Here is a 26,306-nt window from a genome sequence, read left to right on the forward strand (position 1 = left end):
ACCTCTACATCCCATTATCTACTCACAAACTAAATTAAAGGCAGCTTTTTAATTGGCAAGTTTCTTGCAAACACTTCAAAACTCCATAGTAAGCAAGAGTTTTTCACGCATGCACGCTGCATGAGAATGCATACACTTAGCAATCTGCACTGGGTCTTCAATGAAACGGTATCCAGCAGACTGCAGCAACTATCAGTTCTCTTATAGAACTCTCCAGGCAGGTCTAATTATCATTATTTCTTCTCTGCCTTCTAAGACTGAGAGAATTCTGCCCTTTGCTCTGTATTTTCTTGTCATGCTTGGTACCATAACCCCATCCGTCCCGCTACACCGCTGCTCCCTACCAGTCACCATTATTCAAATCTTCTCTCCATCACCTTCATGGTTTCTTTCATGCATGGCTGGGCTTCCTCAAGCTCATTGAACCTGTAACAAAGCCTGCACTTCTCACCCTCAGAGAGACCCAATTCTGCCATGCAGTGAATTTCATACTCTAAATATATATAAAAGGTATCTGCTCTTTCTTGCATCTTTGTTACTAGAACCTGAGTCCTGAGAAAAGGGAGCACCTGCAAGTGGGGAATGGCCTCTACCTACAGCCTTTAACCTACTGAGAACTATTATAAGTAAAAATGAATAGACAAATACATAATGAAGCCTTTCATCTCACGCTGACCTCTTCAGGCACTAGTGGTTCAATCATAGGAGCTTCCTCCTGCCTTGCTGCAAGCCGAACGGGAGATGTGGAAAGCCTCTTCTCCCACTCATTAGATACAGCTGTTTCTGTGGAGGTTTCCAAGAAGGTACGTTTCAGCTCGCTTATATTGGTCTGATGTTTCATCAGATCTTCCTGGGTTTTGTCTAGGTCCTGGACAGTTTTAAAAGAATAGAGCAGTTTGTAATACATCCTAAGCCAGCCAAATTTTTGAGCCAAAACACACAGGTTGGTTAGTAAAGAGGGAAGTAACATCTCAGGGAGCCGGGGAGCACAGCACTAACACAACACTCTGTGAAAATGTGGCATTTTGAAAGATAACAGCATAGCATATCTTGTACAAGTGAGCATAAATATACTCTTAAAAAGCTTATCTGTATGGCTGTAATTTACACCTGATAAAGAGGCTTCAAACAAACATACATATGCGCGTGGATGCACACATATATCTATATTTATAGTACAAGTTAGAGGAGTCATCGTACTCTGAGAAAAAAAAAATCTATTTAATTTATTAGCAGGTGGGAATACACAGTTCATGCATCATAGTGCAGATTCACAGTTTACCACTAAAACTAACACACATGTACGTACATGCACTGGTATATACCAATACCAACCTCTAACATAAGATTACTATGTTTGACATACACATTTTCACCCTGTATTCGCTTAATCAGACTATTCTGAAAGAAGTGAAAAAGAAAGGGAAAGGTAAGGGACACAGTATTGAAAGGATACAAAATGCTGTTTTCTACACATTTCTTCACAGAGAACCCACAATAACATGCTGAGAGAGGTGAACACCTCCAACATCGGTACTTGAGTAACATCTAGACCTTTCATTTCTGTACCTGTGCCTTTAGATCTCCGTCCTCCTCTTGATCCGACTGCCAGCATGAGAAAGATTGGAAAACAACACCTTACCCACTTGTAAGACTGAAGGCTTTAGGAAAGTTGGTGAGAGGAGCACACTAGGTTAAATTCACATTTTCTCTACGTTAAGGGCTTAAGGAGAAGGAGTAGACATGCTGGCTGACTTTGCACAGTTCCCTAACTCAGAGCAAGTCTCCTCTTTTCAAATTTGTTATTTGTGAACAACGGACTCTTAGAACATTTTCCTTTTATAAATATTGGTGCATTCCACATTCACAGATCTATATGTCAAGAGCAGCAGTTTGACATTATCACCAAGATTACATCTGATTTAGGATTAGATGGCAACAGCAAATTCTTTGGAAGTCCAAAATACCAGAGTTTAAATATGTGGCATTTCCTGGGCCACAGGCAAAGCCTGGCATAAACTCACCACAGGTAAACCACCCACAATGCTTTTTTACACAATGAAGCACACTGTATTTGCTTAAAATGCTATTTCTCTAACCTCAGTCCCTTTCTGTATTTCTGTAATTTTATTTCATATTTAGCCCGTATATATTCTTTCATGAGCTATCAGCAATGGTGGTCTTCCGGAATGACACAACACATCACATTTACCTAAGCTCACATTGTCAAAAGCAACACAATAAGCCCCAGTCCTGAGGGATGAATTTTCAGATGGCAAATACACTGCATGTTTTAAAAAAAACAGGTATCCATTTGGAAAAATGAGGTTTACAGAGTCTTCTCCCCTGAAATAAAGACAGCAGCTAGGGAGACTGTCACACATTTGTTAGGAATAAACTGAACATTTTAAATGTCATGTTTTTAGGATTATATTTTACTTTCTGTAGGGCTCAAGGCCTGAACTTAGAGTGCAAGAGGCACTTGAAAGCATTTTGTAATCCTGACTTGTCCCAACAGACTTTGTGAGACACCATCTGGATCACTGTGTTCAGCTCCAGAGCCACACAGCACAAGAAGGACATGGACCTCCAGAGGAGGGCCATGAAGATGGTCAGAGGGCTGGTGCATCTCTCCTGTGGATAGGCTGAGAGAGTTGGGGCTGTTCAGCTGGAGAAGTGAAGGTTCTGGGGAGACCTTAGAGCAGCTCTGAGTGCCTAAAGGGGTGCTAAAAGAAATTTGGACAGGGACTTTTTACAGGGGCCTGTAGTGATGGGACAAGGGGAGACAGGGGAGATTTAGCTTAGGTATTATAAAGAAGGTCTTTACTGTGAGTGTGGTGAGGCCCTGGCACAGGTTGCCCAGAAAAGCTGTGGCTGCCCCATCCCTTGCAGTGTTCAAGGCCAGGTTGGATGGGGCTTTGAGCAACCTGGTCTAGTGGAAGGTGTCCCTGCCCATGGCAGCAGGGGATGGAACTAGATAAGCTTTCCAGTCCAAAGGATTCTATGATTCTATGTTGTTGCTCCACTTGGATTATTTAAATGCTCATGCTGCTATTTTATTGTTAATTTTTCATATAGTCCTAATTAGTCAAATGACCCATGGGAAAATCTGTTGATTACTTTGTAATTCAGTTCAAATTTATTCTGTTTACAGTAGAGGCCGAATTGTCCTGATGTGTCATACACAGAATCTTTCCTTGATAATTTTAACAGTCTGAAATATTAATGAGATCCTACTGAAAAGTTACAGCAGTGTTTGTGGTAATACTTGTCTTCTACCAGATGTCAGACCCAATTCTGCTCACGTTTGCAGCTGCAGGCATATTAATTATGAAAGCATTATATGCACTTCAGTGGAGTCACATAGGTTTGAATTTGCCTGCACAGTCTTTATAACGTTGTGGATATGAGGCTCCTCAGTGCTAAGAAAATACAATTTTTTTACATTTCTTCTCTGAATACAATCCCTGGACTCCTGGTAGCAGTATATGAAGATGACATGTGACATTACAGTCAAGGAAAACCTCAGATATTTATAATGTGGAAAATACCTTTATGTAGAGAACTTGAAAATGGTTTTAACTGTCTTTTCTCCCCTCTCCCTCACATAAAAGGTGAAGATTACACGAGCAAACAAGCAAGTATTACAACCCAGGGCACAACCTGGTGAGAAAGACCATCCAGGTAGGCTGTGTTGGTGTGGGTGGCTGCCACTGCCCTGCTATCTGCACAGTGTGGCCTTGCAGTTTCCACATCAAATGCAAAGATGAGAGGAACCTGTAGGGAGCACTGAAAACTCTAAACTCTCACACTCGCTCATATGCACATGCACACACGCACAGAGAAGGATCCCGAACTGCCATAGGAAACATGCAGTTTAGCCCTCATGCCCAGGGTTGGGAAGAGATGAGGCAGAACACTCTCCCCTGCCATAACTGGGTGCCAGTGACTGTACAAACCTCGGTGGCAGTGGTCTCACCATCAGCTGCAGTATCCGTCTGCTCACTGTCAGTCTATTTGGTTAGACAAGTAACCGGGTTCCAAGAGGAAGGCAGGAATAAAGAATAAACCCAGCTCATCAGTACACGTGGGTCATATGGGGAACTGTTAAATTCAACATCTCTGTGAACTGCATTAGCATTGCTTTTCAAACCACGCACAAGTCAAAGAAGCAAAATAAAAATGCTATATTAGTAAACAGAACAGACTCAGAGGAAGACTCCAGGCGTACTGTACACAGTATATGGCTTTACTGGAACAAATTTATAAGCCAAATAAAACATTACTGGAAAAGTGTTATTTCAATAGCATTTTTGTTTTTTTTTCTTAAGAAAGCCAGGTGGCTTAAAAAAAATGGGGACAAAAAAGCTAATATTCTCTAAACAAATGTTTCCTCCCATAATAATTTCGTTAACAGAAAATTACTCATCAAATTTTTGTTCTAGCCAATACAGATCAATTTGGTGGTTGACTTTTTATCCGGAAGGGGAAAGGATCATTAAAATAAAAAAAAAAGGCTACTTTAACAGTCACCTGACTTTCAGCCCCTCATTTGTACAGAAGTTGTTCTTGTCTCCACATTTATACGCAATGAGGCTGTCTGCATTACCAAGGAGTTCAAGTAACTGTACCCCCAGCCCATCTACTGTCTGTCTGTGGAGTAATGGTAAGGCTCAGATCCCATTCGGTTCCAATAAAGAGCAGCTGATACTTAACAATAGTAAAAAGAAAGAAAACTGCCATTAAAAGTGTAAAAAAAACCACTTCTCATTCCAATTAAGAATACAGATGAAAGCAGGAGAAAAAGAAAAGTAATTCCCCCCCCCCCAAAAAAAAAACAAAACAAACCAAACCCAAACACTTACTAGGTAAGAATGAGAAAAATGAAACAAAGCACAGCATTGCACAGACTGATCTATCCCTGCTTTGCTCAACATCATGAAGAAAGTTTAGTGGAGAATGCAGATGTCAAGATTTAATAAATAGTAGAGGATAGGTTACTACAGGCTGAGAAGAGAGTTCAAATGACTATTTTTGATGTTATGCAAGCTTATGGAAAACTAGTAAGTAATCAAAGTGCTCTCTAGTTCCCCAGATTGGCACATCCCAGTTTTTTCAACGTAAGTGAAAGCTCTGCTTTTGATTAGTGATTTTCTATGGTCCTTAGATAATGTAAAGTAACCCAGGCAGGTAATGTAAAACTAAGACAATACATCTCAATCTCAAATCGCACCAGTATGAAACAAGAGAAAAAAACAATCTACTGGTAGAGGGAGTACCAGTCTTAACTCTGAATCTCCTGTCTTCTGTTGTTTTCCGACAACTCAAATATTTCATAAAACTGTTTTTTTGATATTTTTGCATTGCTTTGTTTTATATCATTCATTCCTTTAAATAACTTGTACTGCTTGTATGCCAGGCAGAAGAACAGGCAGGCATTTTGTACTATCTGGTTAAGTGCATGAATGCAAGTTACATGCAATATTCCAATCAATAACCACTCACTAGACAGATCACTTTTATTTTTAAATGAAACTATAATGCCAAAATAGTCTACCCAGATGGTCAAATTGTTTTCACTAAAGTGTTAGAAAATCATTTCTTTATTAGTGAATGATCTCACATCTTTACAACAGAAGATGTCCCTGCTCATGGCAGAGAGGGTGGACTAGACCTTTGAAGGTCCCTTCCAACCTGAACTGTTTTATAATTCTATGATTATAAGCAATTGTAAAGGTATGGCAGTATAAAGAAAAAAAATCTATGTATCGTCACTCCTATTTACAAAAAGAAAAAAAAGAAAAAAGAAAAGAGGAATTAATGAATGTAGGCATTTAAAAGTAATTAAAAGATTTGTGTCAAGGCACTGTAACATGAGTCTGGCACACAGGGTTCATTAAGAACTTGAAATTGGGAACATTACAGAAAAGTCAATAAAAGTATCAGCTGCTAAGGTACAAACACAAAAGCTAATGAAATCTAAGGTGTGAGATTCTGTCTCTGACTGCATGGCCTGCCTCCAGAGGCACTGCTCAAGGGAGAACAGAGCTCAAAATGGTATGAGATTGGCTCAGGATACTGCCTGTAGCCTGCTGCATCACTGTGAGCAATCTCTTGTGAACTAGAAGGAAAAAGTGGTTTGTATTTCTTTATCATGACAGCAATGAAATCCTAAATAAGGCACAAAATTTGCTTTATTGCAACATACATGTCTGCTAATAAGCCAATCAACAGCCATGGAGCTGAAGTTGGCATTACTGTGTTACTTAAAATAAATATCTGGGCTTATCGCAGAGCAGAGAATGGTGAATTGAGGCTGAGCAAGGCAGGTCTCCTCTGGAGTGGAGAGTAAGAAAGGTTGGGTTCAACTCTGAGACAGGCTGTAGTGCAGCTGCTGGTGGGGCTTGTGGGCAGGCAAGTGATTGAGCAGGAAGGGGAAGCAGCTATCTCTGGGGATGCTGCGGCTGCACCTCCTCTAAATTGTGATAATTGCTGTGATTTGTTTTGCCAATGTAATGCAGACATGCCCGAGTTTAAAACATATTCATTTTCATGCAATATTTTGAACAAGAAATACCCACTGGATTAGGCACAAGTCTGTGTTGTCTGCCAGGAAGCACTGCCAGAATAATCACCCTCATAAGAGTGACACTCAAAAGCCTATTCAATACATTTTTATGCTCAATACTTCCTAACTTTACTAATGAAAAGAAGTGCTCATTTCTGAAAGTGGAACAGACCAATGCATTACATAAACACTGCCTCGTTATTGCCTCTGGAGCTGGCACTGTATTAATGCTGTTATTGCTATTAGATTAATCCAAGTGCAGAGCTAACGCAAATTGAGACCTAAATGCTGGCTCAAAATGAGGACACAAAATGAGACAGCAACATTTTGGATGCCTTTTATCAGAAAATGCACATTATTATTTAGTTGTTAGGCATCAAAGAGCCAAAAGCATCTAAAAGCAATGTTTTTACAGGATAAATTGATATGACTTCTGGCTTTCTATAAAAAGGAAATGAAATCCGGCACCAAGTCCTACAAAACCAACAGCAGCAGATTACACAAATGTTTAGATGCACAAGTGGGTTTATTGAAGACAACTACAGTAACAGCACTGAAAAGTGGCCAAGATGACTTTACCAATGCCCAACTGGTCTATGATTGTTTGATCTGTTTTTTTGTGGTTTTTTACATGAAACAAAGCTGTAGTTTTGAATTTGAAGATGAAGAGTAAAAAGGAGGAAAACCCGAGCTCATTATTTTATTCTGTCAACAAAGAACAACAGCACCAGCAAAAACTGAGATGCCAGTTATTCTAGGTCCTAAACAAGCAGATTCCTTTTCTTCTTCCAGATATATTATCACATCCACAGTTCCCAGAACCACTGTGGACTCCTACTGCAGTTGGTTTATCTGCCTGTGATCACCCCGGTGGCTTGAGGCATTGGTTTCGAGAGTGCTAATTGAACGCTGCAAACGGCAAGCTCGCCCACAGCTGTTGAACAGCTGTCCCAATCTGACCTCTCACTGATATACTGGATTTAAGCATAGGGAAACAATTTAATCTGCAGCAGAGATAGAATCAAGGCTGAAAATCCAGATCCAGGTTTCACTGGATCAGAAAGCCTTTTCTAGGCTCAGGCTACAGCTGACAGCCTCTTGAAAAGAGCTCCGTCTCCCTGAACACGCTAAAGCTGGTGAGAGTGCCTGTTATTATTATTGGGTAGCTAGTTACACAAATATAACGTATATACATATGTATATGTAATTATGCAGGAAATTGTACTTAATACCCTCTATTTAGATAACTATTCTAACCCTAGTATAAACTGACGGGGGGGGGAAAGGTCCAGATGGGTTCACATACAATACATCAGAGCTAATCAGTGGCAATTTGTTTAGTGCAAGTCACTTCGCATCAGCTGACACAGTTTAAACCAAGCCACTTCCACACAGTGTTGTGCCTAACCCTGGGCCCCAAGCTGTGCTCCCAACACAACAAAAATAAGTAAGAAAAGGAGGAAAAAAACTAAGCCCCAAACATAAAAAATAAACCAAACCCTCCCCTTCTAACATATCAGCACAGACAGAAATGAGGCTCTGAAAGTAGGACCACTATTGCAGCAATCTAACACTGGTTAGGACTGAAGCACTGAACACGAAAAAGAGTGTGTTCGATGCCGAGGTACACACCTCTTCCTCTGAACTGTCACTCAGGTCATTGGCAAGTGAGGCACTCAAGGAGGCCGCCTTGGGCTCCAGGTAGCAGAGGCACATAGCCAGAGGAAAGGAGAGAGTGAGGGCGTATGGCACTGAGAAAGAGGCAGAGAGCAGAAAGAAAAAAATGAAGAGGAAGCAAGGCACCAGGGAGGGGGAGCGGATGGGGAGGTAGTGCTGCACACTGGCAGGCAGGAGGTTGGTTTCAGAGAGGTTAGGGAGAGACAGGTAGCCATCGTCATCCAGGAGGGAAGGAAATGACTCTGGAAGTTGCAAGGAGAAGGAGAACAGCGTTCCGCCTTTGCTGGCTTTTTGCTTATAGCCGAAAGCCACATCTTGCTCGGCGGAGCACACTCGCCCCTTTCTGTCAGAGTCTGGCTCCAACTCGCCGTGCTTTGGAGCACTCTCCTTGGGAGCCTCACAACCCAAGGACTTTGTTCGAGTGCTCTCCTTGCATCTCCTGCGAAGCTTTGCTGAAGATACATGGGGGCCAGGCTGCGAGGATGGCGAGGGGTGGTGGGAGTCAGTGCCAAGCAAAGATGGCTGGTGACAGAGAAAGAGCAGCAAACAAGGCGCAAAAGCAAAAGGACAAAAAGAAAACTGTAATTAGTTAATTTTCCTTTGTGATGATAAATATTATAATATATATATAAAATTATAAACAGTATTTCAACACCACAACTTTCTACTGAGTTACATGGTGCTTGTTCCCATGCTGCACACCATAGGTATCAGTGAATCGGGATTACAGCTTACAAAAGGCAACTTCTTGTTTCAGCATTTGTCTAGTCATTTGCAGTATGGGATTTACATATAAACCTTCTTGGCCGTATGTGGAGTTTCAGGTGCTGCCAATTTCCACTTACTGCAAGACTGGCTTCAGATTGTAAGGAGCTTTCAAACATGAAGCACATGGAGAGCAACAAAGAAATGAGGGAACGTATTTCTAATACCAATACTGCTTGTGATAGTGCTCCTGCAGTCAGGAGGAGACCCAGTGGGGGCCAGATGCTTCCCATCTATGCCTTGGGCAGACTCAGAAGTAATAATTTAAACCATCAAGGATTTTGAAACTGTATGTGCCCAAATTCCTCTGTTACAGAATTAAAGAAAAAATCTAGGTTCCCAAACCCAATTAAAACACATTCTAGTTTGGGGGAGCACAAATGCATACATGAGCTGTTACCATGGGAAAACCTTGACTAGCCTGATGCCTGCCCCAAGCAGCCAGCTCCTCAGCATGGCTCCCACCACCACACAGGCTGTCCTTCTCTGGGCATCCCCACAGCCCTGCCCTCCCCTCTGCCCCTTTCCAGCCATTTGCCCTGCTGTCCCTCTACACTGCTTCCAAAGCACGTTAAAAGAAGGGAGCTGACCAGAGGGAGGTCCCTGCCTCACACAGCCACATCTCTTCACAGTTAAAAGATGATGCAAAAGACCAATCAATAGCAAAGAAGTAAAAATGTACTCAACACTTTTGCCACAAATTTTACCACAATGCAAACAATACTGGCTACCAACAAGCAGGATTTGCTTTGATATGCTGCTTGTAGTGCATCCCACCAGACTTTAAGGTCATTCTAGCACACACAATTGGTAGGATGAGGGAGGTGATTCAGCAGGAGGTGTGACTGTCACCTAACACACCCCCCGCTGGCAGCCATGATCGCTCTTTAGAAGGACAACAACCACCACTGCCACCGAAATACCCCAGTAAAACAGACGTGCCACAATGCTGGTGGATGAGAGACCTTCTGGCCAAAGGTAACTAGATGCACTTAGCTGAAGTGACACACTGTCTCCATGACCAAAACCTAAGCACCTGAGCTGCTCCATCCATCACGCATCTCCCCAAACAGCTATAAAAGGCATTTCAACCTCACTGCCACTCCTAGCTCCTAAGACCAAAATGACTTCAAAGCCAAAACAGCATTTGCCTGTACAAGATGGTGCCACATCAGAGCCAACAAGCAGGATCCAAGTCTTAGACACAGGATGCATCAGTCCTAGCTACTAAGCTGCATCTTTAGCAGGTACATCAATTGGTAGGAATGGGATTTAAGCCAAATATTTGCATGGAAGAGCTCCTTCCCTTTTCCTTAATGTTTCACTTCTCTCTTTTCTAACCAGAATAGTTAAAAACTCAATCTATCAGTTCAGGCAATCTATATTCCTGAATTAAGCAATGAGAATCAACCCTAACTTCAAACTGCTTGCAAATGTCTTCTTCACAGGCTTAATACAGTAACCTCAAGTAAAAATTTAATGCTGACAGACTCACAGGAGTTGATACAAGCTAAATACACAGAACTTCTCTTTATATTGTAAAGGCAAAAAAGCCAAAGTAAATTTATTCTTTGCTAATACAGACTATTCACTTATTAACATCTTTGCAGTGTTAATATTTAGAATAACTTCTGGTACTGAAATACACATGGATAAAACAAAGGAAAAATGTCTTGGTGGAAAAGTTGAAAACCTGCCTATAAAATTTATATACCCTTAAATAGGAATTGATTTTTAACTTGTCCTGTTTCTTGAGACCCTATTCTCTTTATGATGAAAGACAAAGCTGTTAGCAGGTCCAGTGCAAACAGGACTGAGAACTCTGTAGACTTATCAAACTGAAACTCTATTAACAGGTGTCTTAAACAGAATCCACCTCGTAAGCTGGGGGTAAAAATCATCAATTTGTACATGTTTAAGTACCATCAAAGTACTGCCCTAAAAATATCTTTGACTATTTCTAGCCATATATAAAGAAGAGACGATATTCCGAATGCAGCTGATCTCTCCACTTACCTAAATTAATAACCACTTGGAACACAATTCGTTTCTATTGGGTATTTCCTGCATATTTGATTTTCATAAATACTTATCAATGCAGAAACTAATGGAGTTTCAAGAAGACACCAGTCTAATTTTACAGAGGTTATTTTTTTTTTCCTTAACACTACAGTTACAGACCATACTTTAAATAGAAAGTATTTTCTCATGTTTGTTTCTGGTTTTTGGGATCTTAATTGCAACCCATTTTGAGGAATTGATCCTTTAGCTATTTAGCTCATTCTGGCCTCAAACAATAAGGTTAGAAGTGCAGGTTCTAACACTGGCATGCATGACAGTTTTGTGCGTGTAAAGGTTTTTTTCTCATAAATGAAGAGGGTAAATCTGACTTGTTTAGCAAGTGCATTCCATAGTACACCTTTTGTGTGATATGCTGGATTTAGTATTACGTATTCTCTTTTCTTTTCCACAATATATAAGAAACAGAGGACATTTTATACATGATCTGTTCTGATTCTACCTTATTTCTTTTCACTGTCAATCACTGTCCCCCTGCTCAATTTTCTCCATCTTAGTAACTCAGTAGGTATAATGCACAGCTATATCTGAACGTGTATGAGGTGGGTGTGGGACTGGAGATGGTGAGGGATGAATAGCTTTAACATCTGAGCAGAGAATCATCAACAAAACCAGTTTTCTTCAGTGCAAAACTTCAAAAGAGGGAAGTAAATGCTTTTGTAAGCCAGAAAAAAAGAAAAAAGCTTATAATAGTATATTAATACCCAGAAGTTAATAGAGAAAAATGCTCACTGAAATACATGTAAGGAAAGAGAGTGTTTTGAGAAGTAAATGAGAAAAATACAACAGTTTAAAGCACAGAGCTACATACAAGAACACAGAACTATTTTGTTACCTTGTCAAAAAACAAAAACCATGATGCCCATACTGAAGTTAAAATACGACTGAAGACCAAAGGAGCAAAACATGCACTGCCAAGCTACTTTCAGCTATTTCCTAAAGAGTTCTTGAATGCTGTGTAAAAACACTATGCTCTATGTTAAACAAATGTAAAACAAAAAAGTCCAAGGCAGGAACCAACTTTTACAACATCATATGAAATGCAGAAGGAGTATAAAAGTATTGATTCAAGACACGTATATACATGTACCTAAACAGAATATACAACCATGTATATTCTAGTTTCCTTTCACAGAATAAGGGACCCCTTCCCTCCCTCCCTGACAATTCTGTGTTTCTTCGAGCGCTCTGTAGGCAGGTCAGTTTAATACAAAACCCTCAAAACTCTACCTTGGTGTCATGGCGTATTGCCGAGACTGGGGTGACTTCCTCTGCTCTTTTCTTTTTGCTCTCTTCATCGTCTTTCTCTTCTTCTGCCTTTTTCTCTGGGGTCACAGTGGTTATCAAGTTGGTCTGAGAGATGCCCTTTGTTGTGGCGTACTGGCCAGTACCAACCTCTGCAGCAGACACAGAATCCTTCATGTACATTTCATGGTTTTCATTCACTGATGCTAAAAGCAAATATTTAAAGAGGGAAAGTCTGAAATAGCTTTTGCTGAGAAGCTGCATAAAATTAAAAAGCTGGGTTAGTAAAACATTTAAGATATGCTGAAAACACAACTATGTCATGTTTCAGGAAATCAGAAGCATGTGCATACATTTAAATAAATTGTTTACTTGAAATAAAGCTTGTAGCTTTTATATGTATAAACATACATTATGGATGTGTATACACACATTAGTGTAGCTAATGTGTGCATTACACGGTTGTTAAATGTTAGCAAGCCATTAAAAGTGCTGCTGTAGTAAAACATCAGAACAAAAAAATCAATGTGTTGCCACAGCTATCAGGCAGGAAACATAAGGGGAACCAGCTATGATATCAGCCATGGGGGTGGAAGAGGGTTTTTTTATATGTCAGAACATAACAGTGCAGATCAAATGCATCATAAGTAATGTGCTGCATTAAAGAAGATGATAATATTGATGTAACGCAGGCATAATATCTGAGAATCAAGAAACGGGATCTTTGTATTAATGAGTATTGAAGCCTGGTAGTTAAGTGTGCTCATTATCCTAAAGAATTCTGGGAAGTGATGACATTCAGTTCAGCAGACGAAACCAGAATATTTGAGGATGCAAATGTGCAATAATCTAGCAAACTTAAATATATATAAGTGATTTTGAAATAAATAGTAAATTTACAGATAGAGTGTAATCAAAACATTATTATACACACAGACCCCACTCTTGACTATTATGTAACTGATTTCTAAGTCAATAGGACTATTCAAATTTATAGTTACTTGCATCTGTAACAGACGACAGGGCCAGGATAACAGTGTAATCATGATTCAGAATGTTACAGCCACGTTTGTGCTATAGTAATGTTAGTGAAGTAATCATAAGCATTGATTAAAAAACCTCTTTTCCCCATCTGCACTTATGCAAATTAACATCATAAAAACCTCGCAGAGTCTAACAAATGCTGGGAAAAAGCATTTAGGATATTTTTTTCTCTTGGGAATGATCTTAGGAGGCAGGAGAAAGCAAAGGGAGGGAGACATTTCATTTAAGATGCCACAAACAAAATAACGCAGAAGGATAATTTCTGCTTTGAGACACATGCACAGCGATCAGGTCACCAGTTGCTTGGTAACGAGCAAGCAGCACATCAGAATTAGAAGATTCCAAAATAATTAATGACAAGCAGCACCTTTAGGGGGAGAAAAAAAGGCTTGTCACTAGTATTCTTAAGCTTCTCCCCCTCCCCACAATCAACTATACTCATTGCAATTCATTTGTGATGTTACACAGAAAAATTCACCTTTTTTTTTTTAATTCTGAATTTAGTCTCAGTCTTTTTTTTGCACAAAAACTGCAGCCTCTTTTTACTCAACAGTCAACAACAGTTAAGAGCTGAAGAAGTAGCTGAGACTCTGAATCACATGCTGGCTGAAACTAGAGGATCAGCAGAACCATGACCTCCATCAACCATGGAGAAAGACAGGAGAGGAAGAATGTACTATTAACCTGTGTATGTTACTCCCCATCTCACATTCTCAAAAGAAATGCATGGAAAAAGCCTGTTAGTTCTCACTCAAATTGGACATGAGAGAACTGGAAGCAAGTGTCAAGGGAAATATTTAATTTATGAATTGGAACATAAATGAAAAACTTACACAGGAACAAAATCCAAATTAAACCAAACCCCAAAGAGTTACTCCTGCAAACCCTGAAAAAGTGTTGAACTTGACTTGTTCAGGCAGGCAGGTCCAGGCTGGCAAGTCCAGGTGCCTCATCCTTCTGCAAAGCAGGGAAGTGCTCTGCAGGTGTGAGGTCAAGGACAGAGGCTCTGCTCCACAAAGACTGGGCTGCCAATGGCCTTCTCCAGGCAAACACTGTAAGGACTGCAGCAGTACACAGCACTAATCCTCTGTGTCCTCTCCTACCCTGCAGTGAATGTGGAGGTACTCACAACCTCCACTCAGCTGAAGCCCAAGGAGATGAGATGACAAGAGGCTTACACCGAACCTAAAGCAGTAACCACCATGATGATATCTTTTGACAATGTCAATTGAGATGGCCTTACCCCCATCTAAGCTTCGAGACATAGTATAACGTTTACTAGAAGAGCGCTCGAAGTAAGGTGCAGGACGGTCTATGAGGGCACTGGCTCTTCTCGTCTGGGCCTGCGTCCGGCCACTGTAGCGAAACTTGGAGCCCAGTGTGAGAAACTTCTTTGGAGGTGCTTCTGGCAGCAGGAGCCTAAAACACACCAAGCAGTGCACCCATTACTCCGCCTCCTCCAAAAATCAGTCCACTATTTCTGCAGAGGAGAGAAGACAACTGTTGGGTATCACTCTCCATCATAACTTGTGCCTCACAGGTCTGCAGCTAAAAGGGAATCAAATGATGCCCCTCATACAGCATGACAAAACTGCTTAGCTAATGCATTTGAAGAGCTGAGCTCTTCCTAACAGGCAAGAATCACCCAGTCCCTTCCTGCTTGAAAATCAAGTTTATTATTTTCTAATCACCAAAACTAAAAATGTTACTTCTTGTATCAGGGACGCTGACCTGGGCTGAATCATACAATCATAGAATGGTCTCGGTTGGAAGGGACCTTAAAGATCATCTTGTTCCAACCCCCCTGCCACAGTCAGGGACTCTTCACCCAAGGCTCTGTCCAACCTGGCCTTGAACACTGCCAGAGATGGAGCATTTACCACTTTTTTGGGCAACCTGTTCCAGTGCTTTATGCTCCAGATTTAAAATGGTGCTGCTATACTGAAGGCAGGGCCAGAGCAAATTTCCAGTGTATGCCAGGCAGTATTCATTCACAGGGGAGGCAGACATTTTTCAGGTTAGAGCCTTCTCATCCTCTCTATTTTGGCTATGTGAATTTGCCATTCCATTTGCCTATGGGAAAAAACCATTCTCGTGCTATGAAGTTTATGTTTTAGACACTGGTTTTCCATTAAAAATCAGAAAACACCCCAAAAATGCACACTCAATTTCCTTTTAGATCTTTTGCTGCTAAGACTGCATTTCATATGAACATACAGACAGGCTGAACCAATAGTTTTAAGAAAAAATAGAAATTCTTCAGTCTTTCCAAACATCTTTAGAGAGGTTCCCAAGCACTAGAAGCCCTTTCACACCACTGAATATCTCACCCTTTTGAGTTTCCATTGTTAAGTATCTCTTTACTGACTATCTTAGCACAAACAAGTTACAGCATTTATTCCACTATCCCAAACTTTTCTCAGGTCCTCTTAGATGTCAAAGACACAGCTGCACAATTCCTCAGTAATAAAAAAATGACAGCTATGGATTGGATATTCTGCTGACTACAAATACACCACTGAACACTGTCTGTAATTTCATTTGAAATGAAATATATATACATATTTCTTTTTTAGACTCTTACCCACATCCCCCAGTAACTTTCCATTAAGTTGTTCTCCCTATACAAGCATATGTGCAGAAGTGCAGCAGATTCCTTCATCTCTTTAATTATAGCAGCTGATAATATCATGACACAGATAAAGCAGAACAATTAATTGGGACCATATGGTGATTTTAAACAGTATCTATTGAAATAGTATGAATAATTTGGGTGAAACATTTAAAATTTTGCAGAAGCAATAACATTCCCCTGTCTGCTCAGAGATGCTTCATGATCAATAGGCCAACTTGATTTGGAGGGGTTTGCCACTGCTGACAGAACTGGTCTTCCCTGTTGCGTTTTATATCGCACCTTTAGGAAAAGAAATCCACATACCTGAAAAATGTATGGTGCTCAACACACACTTTCCATAAGCGTTTTGCAGCACGATGATTTGGCAACTTAAACCCAATAGTGCTTTCAAACTGCTCAAACTAGGCAGGAAAAAAAAAAGAAATTTTAGAGAAAGAAAAAAAAAGGGAAAAAGAATAAATGCTGTGCACCTGTTTTTAGACTGTGTACACAGGATCATCTTCATTTCCTCCATCTACATCACCTTATTGCAAGGTGTATATAACCACATATATACACATCCTATAGACTACCGTGTCTGGGAAGGAAGCTGTGAGTAATAATCAATGAGAATGTTTATTTGCGGAAAGCAAGAGGCTTTTGATGGTGACAGTGATGTTTCATGCCCTACAGTAACAAAGATGACTTGGGAGACTTCTGAGAAAAACATCATTTAAGTGTTTTAGCCCTGTTGTTTTAACTTTACCAGTTAACAGTGGGAAACCTGATAATAGTCTGGAGGGCGGCAATAGTCCCCAGGGACTGATGTGGTCTCATGCAGCCTTAGATTAAGGAGATTTACAGTGAAAGAACTACAGTTAGTAAATCACAGTGTTTTTAGCTAATTTATCTCCTGGAGAGATGAGGAGAAGACAGGTAATTGAGAAGAGTCGGCTGGGATACTAAGAGACCTTTATAGGTTGTGCTGCAGATTTATATATTCCAGAAGCAAAAACTGTGCCAATTACAAGTACTGTAGCAAGTTGATGGCTAGATGCAGATAGATGAGTACGTGAAATAGTGTTGCTGCAACTGGGGAAAGGAAAGCAGAAGAGCACTTGTAGGGAAGCCTGGATCCCTATGTGGAGTTGACAGAAAGAAACAAGGCAGGAAACAGCAAAACAATAAAACAAGATATAAGTGACACATGGGATAATGAATCACATTATCATCAAATGTGATTTGGGTAGAGACTGCACTGATTATTTTGCATGAGGAACTATGACCTGTTCACAGGAGGCCACATATCACGACCAGCAGAGCTCAACATGCTCCAGTGATGGAGAGCTTGAGTGCAGGCACTGGGAACAACACTGGCTGTGTGTTTTGGTTTTAAAACCAAACTCAAGACCGGGAAGTTTTCAGTCCCTGGGGCAGGCGGGGGGCCCCATGAGATTTTCCAGGTCATTTATGAAGTCAGTTCTGGGGACATTGGTTCAGATCCCAACTGCCATACTGCATTGAGGAAGAAATGCCAGTCCTCATGCACGCGATTTCTCTCCCACTATACAGCTCCACCCTCTAAAATGGATATGGGTTTTCCATCTACTGCACACAGGTGATTGTACCAGCACTTAAAATGGAGATGCTCCTTTGCCTGTGGTGATCCTGAACTCCTCCTGGGATTCTTCCTAAGATTTATGATTTTATCTATGGGTTAATACACGCTCAATCCATGAGGCAGGTGTTTGCTGTGCATCGGGCTGAGCCACGAGAGGGCACTCACTGTACAAGATTTCACATCCCGTTCTCCAGAGCCAGACCAGGAGCTCCAGTGGGGCTGGGAGGGCTCGTGTGCAGCTACCAAGACTGCTCAGTGATAGATGCCTGGCTGCTTTTTAATCAGTCACCGGATTTCTGTTCCAACTCCAAATGTACTGGTCTGGATAAGCTCATAAAATCTGGTATGACCTGTCTACATCTCCTAGTGGGCAAGATGAAAGGATGCTCATTTAACATAGTATTAAGGTGGATAAACAAGCACACCGTGAATAAACAATATATTACTTAAATTCTTGAAGTATTTATAATATGGATGAGCTTTTCATATGCAGATGGCCATATTTTATGTTAGTTCATGGATGTAAACATAAAAACACCAAAGAAGGTTTTACCTGTATTTTAAATAAAGTATTTACCTAATCTTTCCAAAGAAAATCAGCACAAAACATGTAAATGGAGAGGGATATTAAAGGCTTGTAAGACATGACAAATCAGCAAGCAGAACACGGGCTTTTTGAAAAGGTTCATTCACTAAAGAGTGTCCTTACCTCCCCCGGTCGGATTTTGATGTAGAAGTTGTTCCTTTTGTAGGAGATTTTCAGAACCTTTGGCCACGCAAATCTATTTATTCTGAGTCTGTCTCGATATATTAAAAGACCACTTGCACAAACTCCTAACATGATTTCCACTCCTTCAGAATCCTGGAAAAGCAAGTAATGCACTTTGTTAAATACTTTTCTCCTTACATCTTAACAGTACTACAGCTTCTTACATACTGTGTTTCTATCTGAGCTATGTCTTTTTAACGCATCAGCTGTAGTGACCTGATTTCTGAGAGCTACCCTACTCACTGACTGCATTCATGCAAGTAATAGTAAGGTCAGGCAGGAAGCATTGTGAATGTTTCCTATATTTTACAAAGACTCCAAAAGGAGGGGGGAAATTTTAGATGCTATTAAAAGAATGATATTAACCATATAGCAACATTTTATTAGCATAACAAAAAAGTGTTATTAGCATAAATACCAGATTGAAAGTAAGTGGGACGGCATACAAATTTACTTCTGGCATCATTCATCTCTATGACTAAGCCTTGTGAATCCTTAGACAGATTTTTCTTCCATAGTTTGCTGGTCTTGGCTTTCATTTGTTAGTTTGTCTAATGCTGTTGTGCCTATGCTCAGTATTTTCACTTTGAAATGTGCAGAAAGTTAGGTATTTGGACAAGAAAGAGTCTCTCGAAAGTGTGTGACCATGCCTGTGCTATAACCCATGTTTTGACAGAGAAGCTGTAGGTCAGACACATTAGCACTACAGAAGATTTGGCCACAATCATGTCAGAATACACTCATAAATATGTATTTTTTAAGTAAGAAGTACACATTTCTCTTTCCTTTAGAAGACTTCAAATAGTCTAAACTCAATCTTCACTGTTTGCTATCACTACTAGCCTGTGTAATTCTGTGGAGTTTTTCATTTAGCTGAGTGCTAACACTGCCAGAGGAAAAAAGGATCTACCTAAGAGCACAAAGTTCTTCAGTAATTATTCTAAAATAATTTAAAGTTATAAAAGCCCAACAACAGAAGCTATGAAGACGTCACCCTATGATAATCATGAAATGAATTCATCGTTTTCCTTTGGTTTTCTTGGCAAGCCATCTTTTAGGCACACAGTGAAAATCTGATTACATTTTAAGATGAACACAGCGGCATGCACAGCCAGTCATGATGAAAAGTCATATAAAGCACAGATAGAAATACAAAAAAATACATACCTCATGTATGTTTTAAAATCAGAGACACAACACAGAATTGTTGTGCCTCAAAGTCACTCCCATGTTAGACAAACCAAGAGAGGATGCATGTTCCAATAATCATAGAATCACCCCTTAAAAGTAGATTTTTCCTAATTAAATCTCTCATGTGGCATCACTGTCAGGTAGTACGTATACAAGACAAAGCTAATTTTTTCCAGTGGTCTTCAGTTTCAGCTTTCTAAGCAAAGTGTAATGTCTAAATACAGTGAACACATTCTAAAAAAGGAAGTCTCATGGCCAGCAATCCCACTGTACAGCCAATGCCTGAAATGCATGTGTGCTCCCATGCAGCACAAAGATGCAGGTGCAAGGGGCTCCTTTTGATACACTTTCTCAACAGTTTGTTGAGCAATGCCTTCTTCCTTTATCCCCACCTTTGCAGCAGATGTTAATCCATTCAAGGCTTCTCTTACCTCTCAGTGTCAAAGACTGCTTTTCAACGTGATGCTTACTACTGATGTAAAATGAAACCTGAATAAAAGAATTTGGCTTTTTTCAGGAGTGATATGGTTGCATGGAAAACTGTTAGCTCTAAAGTCAGAAGCACCAAGATGCTGAGCTGCACATCCCTGCAGCTCTGTGTACAAATGGGGCTTTTTCAGAGTGGTGATAGCCCAGAGAGCAAATCTGTCTATTTAAATACATTTTTTATCATACATAGTGTTGGGTAATTGAGAACTAGCTTTAACAGCAGCTGGTGAGTCCAGCATCTGTTGAATACCTAAGATATTGACACAGCCTTAATGAATTGACATTTATGTAGAGACATCTGCCACAGTGTGATTTTCAAAAAGGCATCCACAGAGATATTTGCCCCATAGCCTGATACCATCAGATCTCACAGGCAGACCTAATTAAAACTAAACATTACTTCTCACGCAGTCTACTTTTGCCACCTTCAGATCAGTTTCCAAGATTACCATTGCATTTCTTAACCCACAGACAGACCCAATTTGGTTACCACTTAGAATTACAGAATCACAGAATAGCTAGTTTCTTCAGCTTTTCTGATTCAGAACATCGCTTTAGAGGGAGATTGGCTTGTCTACCCACTTGTCTTCTCATAAGACAAACATAACAGTAAGACTGGATAGTAGTATTTTCTAGGAAGAAAATTAAACTCAGGATATCCTTTCTTAAATTCCACAGCCTTTCTCCAATATCCTGAAAAAAAAACCAACTTAGGCCTTAATGCTATGCTACGCTACGTTAAATTACCAGTAACAAAGTCTGCAGTGTATTTAGAACGGGAACTCACTTTGCTGCTGAAGATTTGTGTCAGAAAAAGAATGTTGAAAAAAAGCTACTGAGCGACATTCACCAGTCCGTTTCTATCTCTGCTCCAAATGCACCTCAAGATTTTGCGCCTATCTGCAAGACACAGGGAAAGCAGCGGCATGCCTCGTGGCAGAGTGCTGCCCGTTGAACCATGCCCAGATTTTTCATTTTCAGTGAAGGCAATTAACAGAGCACAAAAGATTGCCTTGGATTCTGTAACACACATGCACGGCTCCTATGAAATGCCCCAGGGACACCACTGCAAACCCTTTCAAGATCCAAGCTGCAAATTTATCTTGCTTCTTGAAAGGATCTGCTGCAGCACAAAAACAAGCTCACAATAATTTGACCTTTACAGAAAATGCAGCTTTTTCCACAGCTCAGGATTCTTTGTTCAGCACTCATTTGTTAAGGATGCAAACCTTGAAGATGTTAAAATCCATTAGCTTTTCTTTGAAGAGTTAAGAAAAATAATCATTTATTTGGAAAAAAAAAGCCCACAAAGACAAACCAGACAACCAACACTATTCTGGTAGGTGGCTCTCCCAAGCCACAGTAAGTATGACCATGTTTTATTCATAACTTAACCTGCCAAGGATTAGAGAAACTGCTTTATCATGGGAGAATGTTTCCAGTGGAATTACTGCCCTTCCAGGCAAGTGCAAGACCACACTTCAAAACAGAGAGAAGCAACTGTGTCCCCATTATGATCAAACTGATTAGGTTTCCAGCATAGCTAAATAATTTCTTGAAAGTCCTCTGCAGTGTTAGAAATGATCTGCTTATCCGGTTAAGATACCATCGTTGGCTATTAAATTAGAAAATGAAATGACAACTGGTCACTCTCTGGACAGCTTCTGAAATCCTTCCTCACTACTCTGTTCACTCAAAATTTTCCCAAAGGATCTGGTTGTTTAATCAACATGAAAGGTTCATGTGCAACATCCTCCAATCTATAGGCTAAGTTACGTTTCAGTTACAAGATATATTTATGCTTATCCCATGAGTCATCTTTCTTCGTGTTGACACATGATTTATCCCACAAAATGCCTGTCTAAAAACAAGAAGAAAGAATAAATCATGGAGTCCATGCAGACTCAAGTGCTATGCCACAGGATAAAGATGACCGGTGAAAGAACTGGAGTACATACCTTGGCATGATGGAGATCTACTCCATACATTGACAGTTTTTTGGCATTCTCCAGGAAATGCATCTCAGCCTCTGCAGGTGTCATACCCCTGAGGAAAAGGAACCAATGTAGCATCATTATTAAGGAAACAGAATCCAAAATAAAATCCAGCAGCTGGAAAACATTTTCAGCCTTACAGAAACAGCACATCCCTCAGGTAACAAGGGTACCCTACCAGAGCCAAAGCTCTGGTGCAGACCCACATTGATGCCCTCTGCTTACCTGTGGCTCTTGTGCAGCTCGATCACTTTATCCTCCAGCTCCTTAGTATGATTTGGCGCAAAGCGAAATTCGCTGATGTAGTCACTGCCATACTCATCGGGGTCGTAGTCTCCAAGCTCTGACTGCACGGTGTAGGAGCCCAGCAGAGCCAGTGTGACAAATGAGCACGGCAGCCGACCTGACACGATGTCATCTCTCAGCTGCAAGCAGAGGTAGTACCTGCAAGGAGCACAAGGACAGCTCAGAAAGCACTCTTTCACCAGTACCCCCAGAGGAGCATCATCCAAGCACCAGCAAGAGGCCTCAGTTCCTCTACTGATTTACTAATGCTCCTAAGCCCAGAGTTTTTCAGGTGTTAACAAGGATAATAATGAGTTTTTTGGGAAAAAAAAAAACAACAAAACAACAACCCAAACCCCAAAACAAACCTTGCCTATCTTATGGGTAGCAATGCCTAGTTTACCTTTATAAAGAAGTATGAAGATCATAGAATCATAAAATGGTTTTGGTTGGAAGGGACCTTAAAGACCAACTAGTTTCAAGACCTTCCACTAGACCAAGTTGCTCAAAGCCTCATCCAACCTAGCCTTGAACAATTCCAGGGATGAGCAACCACAACTTCTCCTGGCAACCTGTTCCAGTGTCTCACCACCCTCACAGTAAAGAATTTCTTCTTAATATCTGTATCTACCCTCTGCCAGTTTAAAGCCATTTCCCCTTGTCCTGTCACTACATGCCCTTGTAAAAAGTCCCTCTCCAGAATTCTTGTAGGCCCCTTTTGTTCATTTTGTAGGCCCCTATTTGTTTAGTGACATAGATGGGAGAATTACCTATTAGCCATCCCATGTTTCTATTATACATCACTAAACTATATAGCTATCTCATGATATTTTTAAGGAGAAAAAATAATTAAAGACCCCAAATACTGTTAACTGAATAGGTGCTGAACTCCAAGCATTCAAAAAATATAAGTTGTCTCTTTAGCAAACTGTTGAGCTTTTTCAAAAATACATTTAAAGAGTAAATGCTGTTAAAAACACAGGGATAAGCAGTGCAAGGGATCAGCAAATAGAAGAAAACTGGAAAAAGGGAAGAGCATTGGCTTGGTGGTGAAGACACAGAGTTCCCAGGGGAGATTTGAGGGCAACAAGAGGGAAAAAACAATCTTTTCTTTCGGAAGACCTCTGTTGAAGCATGTATTCTTGGCACACTGACTTTCTGTGCAGTGCCTAGCACAGGGAACCTCTGATCTAAGCCAAAGGCTTCATGCTACCTTAAAAGCATCAAGTAGTCCACAAAGCAATGAAGGTTAAAAATATCCACAGGCTGCAAAATGTTATAAAAGGCTACGGAACAGTTTCCTGGTGGCACAGAACTCGCCACAGCTCAGAAGTTTTCCTACCATATACCAAGGAGGAAACCAGATGAGTTTTTGTTCTTTTTTTTTTCCTGTGGTTGCAATCTGAACACAAAACTGGAGAACAGAGGTGAAGACTGCAGAGCTAAGTGTCCTGGATAGAAAGGAGGAGCCATTCATTACCACCAAGCTCCTGATACCGTGCACGTCAATTGCTTACCCTGTCAAATGACATACAAAATTTACAGGCATGCTTACCCTTATTCTACTTCTTTCCTTTCATAGTTATGACTGTACTTACAATAGTAACTTACTAACACTGGCAAAACTGGCCATCATGAATCTTTGTGAAAATTAAACTCAACACTCAGGAATATGTATTTCGGAAAAGCTGGGGTTTAACATTAAATTATACATAAGTCTTCTTAGCTCAGAGGACAGACGCTGTTCACAGTGTCTTCTCTGCCAAAGCACTACATATTTTCCATAAGCTCGTAAGAGAAAGGAAGCCAATGGCAATACAAAACATTCCTTTTCTTGGATAATTAAAGTTTAAGCACTACTACAAACAACTTTTAAGCCACTTCTAGAAAGGTATTTAATGTTTTAAACACCTGGTAATATCTTCAGAAAGCTGGGCAGGGTCTGGAGGGTAGAATTTCACATTAAATGCAAACTGCCAAGCACCACCTGGAAAAGAACACAGATTAACTGTAAGAACATTGTAAGTGCAAACAGAGATGCTCATGCTGTTCTATTACCAGCAAACTTTAAAATACTCTAGCCAAGCAATTAATCAGAACAGGATATAGAATCTTTTGCCCATACATCACTCTGAAGATACTACTTTTCCTTCTCACAATTACAGTATTAGATCATATTTTACAGCTCTTTTCTTATTTAGTAAGATTTCCACTGAAGCAAGGATCCTAAGGGAGCAGGAATTTATTTCTAGCACTAAAAAAATCCTCAGTCTGAAAACAACGTTATACTGGATTTAACCACCTGAAAACACAGCCTATATACAAGCTTTAAAAACTAGTCACCCAAAACACAGAGGTGCTGCAAACACTGCAGGCCAGAGTACAAATGGGGTCTGGGGTGGGGCGATACGCCAAGGTCTGGCTTCCCAAAGCAGCTCACAACATCCTCATAGAGTGCTGCCTCAGCACATAGCTCCCTGTCTCCAGCAGATGTAAATTACTGTGCAGACAAAACTGCAAGGACAAACACAGAGAGCATGACTGAAAACCAGTACGTAATGCTACAGAATTCTTATTTGGTTATTTCAGTAAGTTTAGGTGACCCATGGGATGGATACTGGTTTGCACCACCACAGGGTGTGAAATTTTTCATGGAGCTGTAGTTTTAAATGTTGTAAAGAAAGAACAGCAAGATTAAAAAAAACCCTGAAAGTGTTACACACAGTATGTAAATATAAAAGCTATTCTGAAAAAGGGACAGGTTATACTGGGCCATGTCTCAAATGCAAATAGAAAGCAGTAACAAAAGTCCAGACCACAGTGTTCTTACAAGCAAGACAGTGCCTTTTCAGTACAAGGCCTGTGTGGCATATACCTCTTATAGGTACTTCTACCACATAAATTACAGCAGTGAAGAAATATGCAGTGAAGAAACCAAAGGAACACTCTGATGTCAAAGTACAGATCTAATTAGAAATAGATATCTCTTGAAAAGTCCACATAGGCTGTCTAATGAGGAAGCATTCATGAATGCTGTGAAAATCAGGAATCCTTCTTATAAATCTGACAGGGTAGAGGTTTCCCATGATTTTCAATTCAGTGGCTCCGTGTGCCTAGGTAGCTCCTAAAGAGGTTTGAAGGTGTATCTGCTGTACTCCCACTGGGAACTGAGGTGGGAGTGGAGCCATGGCCCAAAAATCTATTCCTCTGTCTCACAAAAAGTAAATCTAACCTGTGGTATAGCCTGTCCTAAAGCATGGGTGGTTAAGACACCAGAGCAAGAGGTCTTGACACTCCCTCCTCCACATACACTTATAGGGGTTTAAATAAAACCTAACACTGTTTTATACACTGTTACACTTGCTATGTGTTATAACTCAGCCTCTTTTCTCAAATACTGGGATGAAATCCCTGTGGTCTGCAGTGGAATAATGGATATCTGAGTGTTGTACAACTCAACCAGCATTTAGCAGGATTATTATTTGTCTTTTGGAAAGTGTCATGGGTAACAGCCCTACTTTTCTACCATCATCCTATTCCAAACTCCTGGGGTGAATTGTACAGAGCAAGCAAATTACTGCTGTCATCTTCTGCAAATGCATCTGTCCCCTCTGTCAAGTCCAGGACGAGACTCTTCTGCCCCGGTTAATCTCTTGCTGTGACAACCTTTCATTGTCCATCTCATGGCTCAGGCAGATATTAAATACATTTTAAACCAGTGGTGTGGAGCTGAGCTGCTTTATTTGCATTGACCCTTAGCATAACCTGACTCATCAAGGTCTACATCACCTTCCTCTCAATCTTCTCAAGAGATTAAAAGGTGGCAGATTTTTGTTATTTTTTATTGCAAATCACTTACTTTTAATGAAAATAATACTGATGTAAAGTCCTACAGTAGAATCATAGAACCGTTAGGGTTGGAAAGGACCTTAAGATCATCTAGTTCCAACCCCCCTGCCATGGGC

General features: G+C 40.4%; 1 protein-coding gene across 27 annotated transcripts in view; it reads right to left on the bottom strand.

Moving 5' to 3' along the window:
• EPB41L3 (erythrocyte membrane protein band 4.1 like 3) overlaps window positions 1–26,306 on the bottom strand; it is a 147,052-nt gene that overhangs the window by 14,008 nt on the left and 106,738 nt on the right. For 11 of the 27 annotated variants that reach the window (XM_062632934.1, XM_062632927.1, XM_062632926.1 and 8 more), the window contains exons 6-17: window positions 24,253–24,328; window positions 22,282–22,500; window positions 22,021–22,108; window positions 18,323–18,475; window positions 16,317–16,414; window positions 14,622–14,797; window positions 12,320–12,540; window positions 8,201–8,767; window positions 3,960–4,013; window positions 1,570–1,605; window positions 1,336–1,401; window positions 677–868 (exon numbers count right to left, since the gene is read on the bottom strand). In XM_062632934.1, coding sequence (XP_062488918.1) covers window positions 677–868; window positions 1,336–1,401; window positions 1,570–1,605; window positions 3,960–4,013; window positions 8,201–8,767; window positions 12,320–12,540; window positions 14,622–14,797; window positions 16,317–16,414; window positions 18,323–18,475; window positions 22,021–22,108; window positions 22,282–22,500; window positions 24,253–24,328 — 1,946 coding nt within the window. The remainder of the gene's footprint in view (window positions 1–676; window positions 869–1,335; window positions 1,402–1,569; window positions 1,606–3,959; window positions 4,014–8,200; window positions 8,768–12,319; window positions 12,541–14,621; window positions 14,798–16,316; window positions 16,415–18,322; window positions 18,476–22,020; window positions 22,109–22,281; window positions 22,501–24,252; window positions 24,329–26,306) is intronic. The other 16 variants (XM_062632954.1, XM_062632952.1, XM_062632940.1 and 13 more) reach the window with 11 other exon arrangements.

Source organism: Pezoporus occidentalis, unplaced genomic scaffold, assembly GCF_034315485.1.
Source record: "Pezoporus occidentalis ecotype Australia unplaced genomic scaffold, CSIRO_AGI_Poc_V1 ctg4, whole genome shotgun sequence".
In the NCBI taxonomy this organism is placed as follows: domain Eukaryota; kingdom Metazoa; phylum Chordata; class Aves; order Psittaciformes; family Psittacidae; genus Pezoporus; species Pezoporus occidentalis.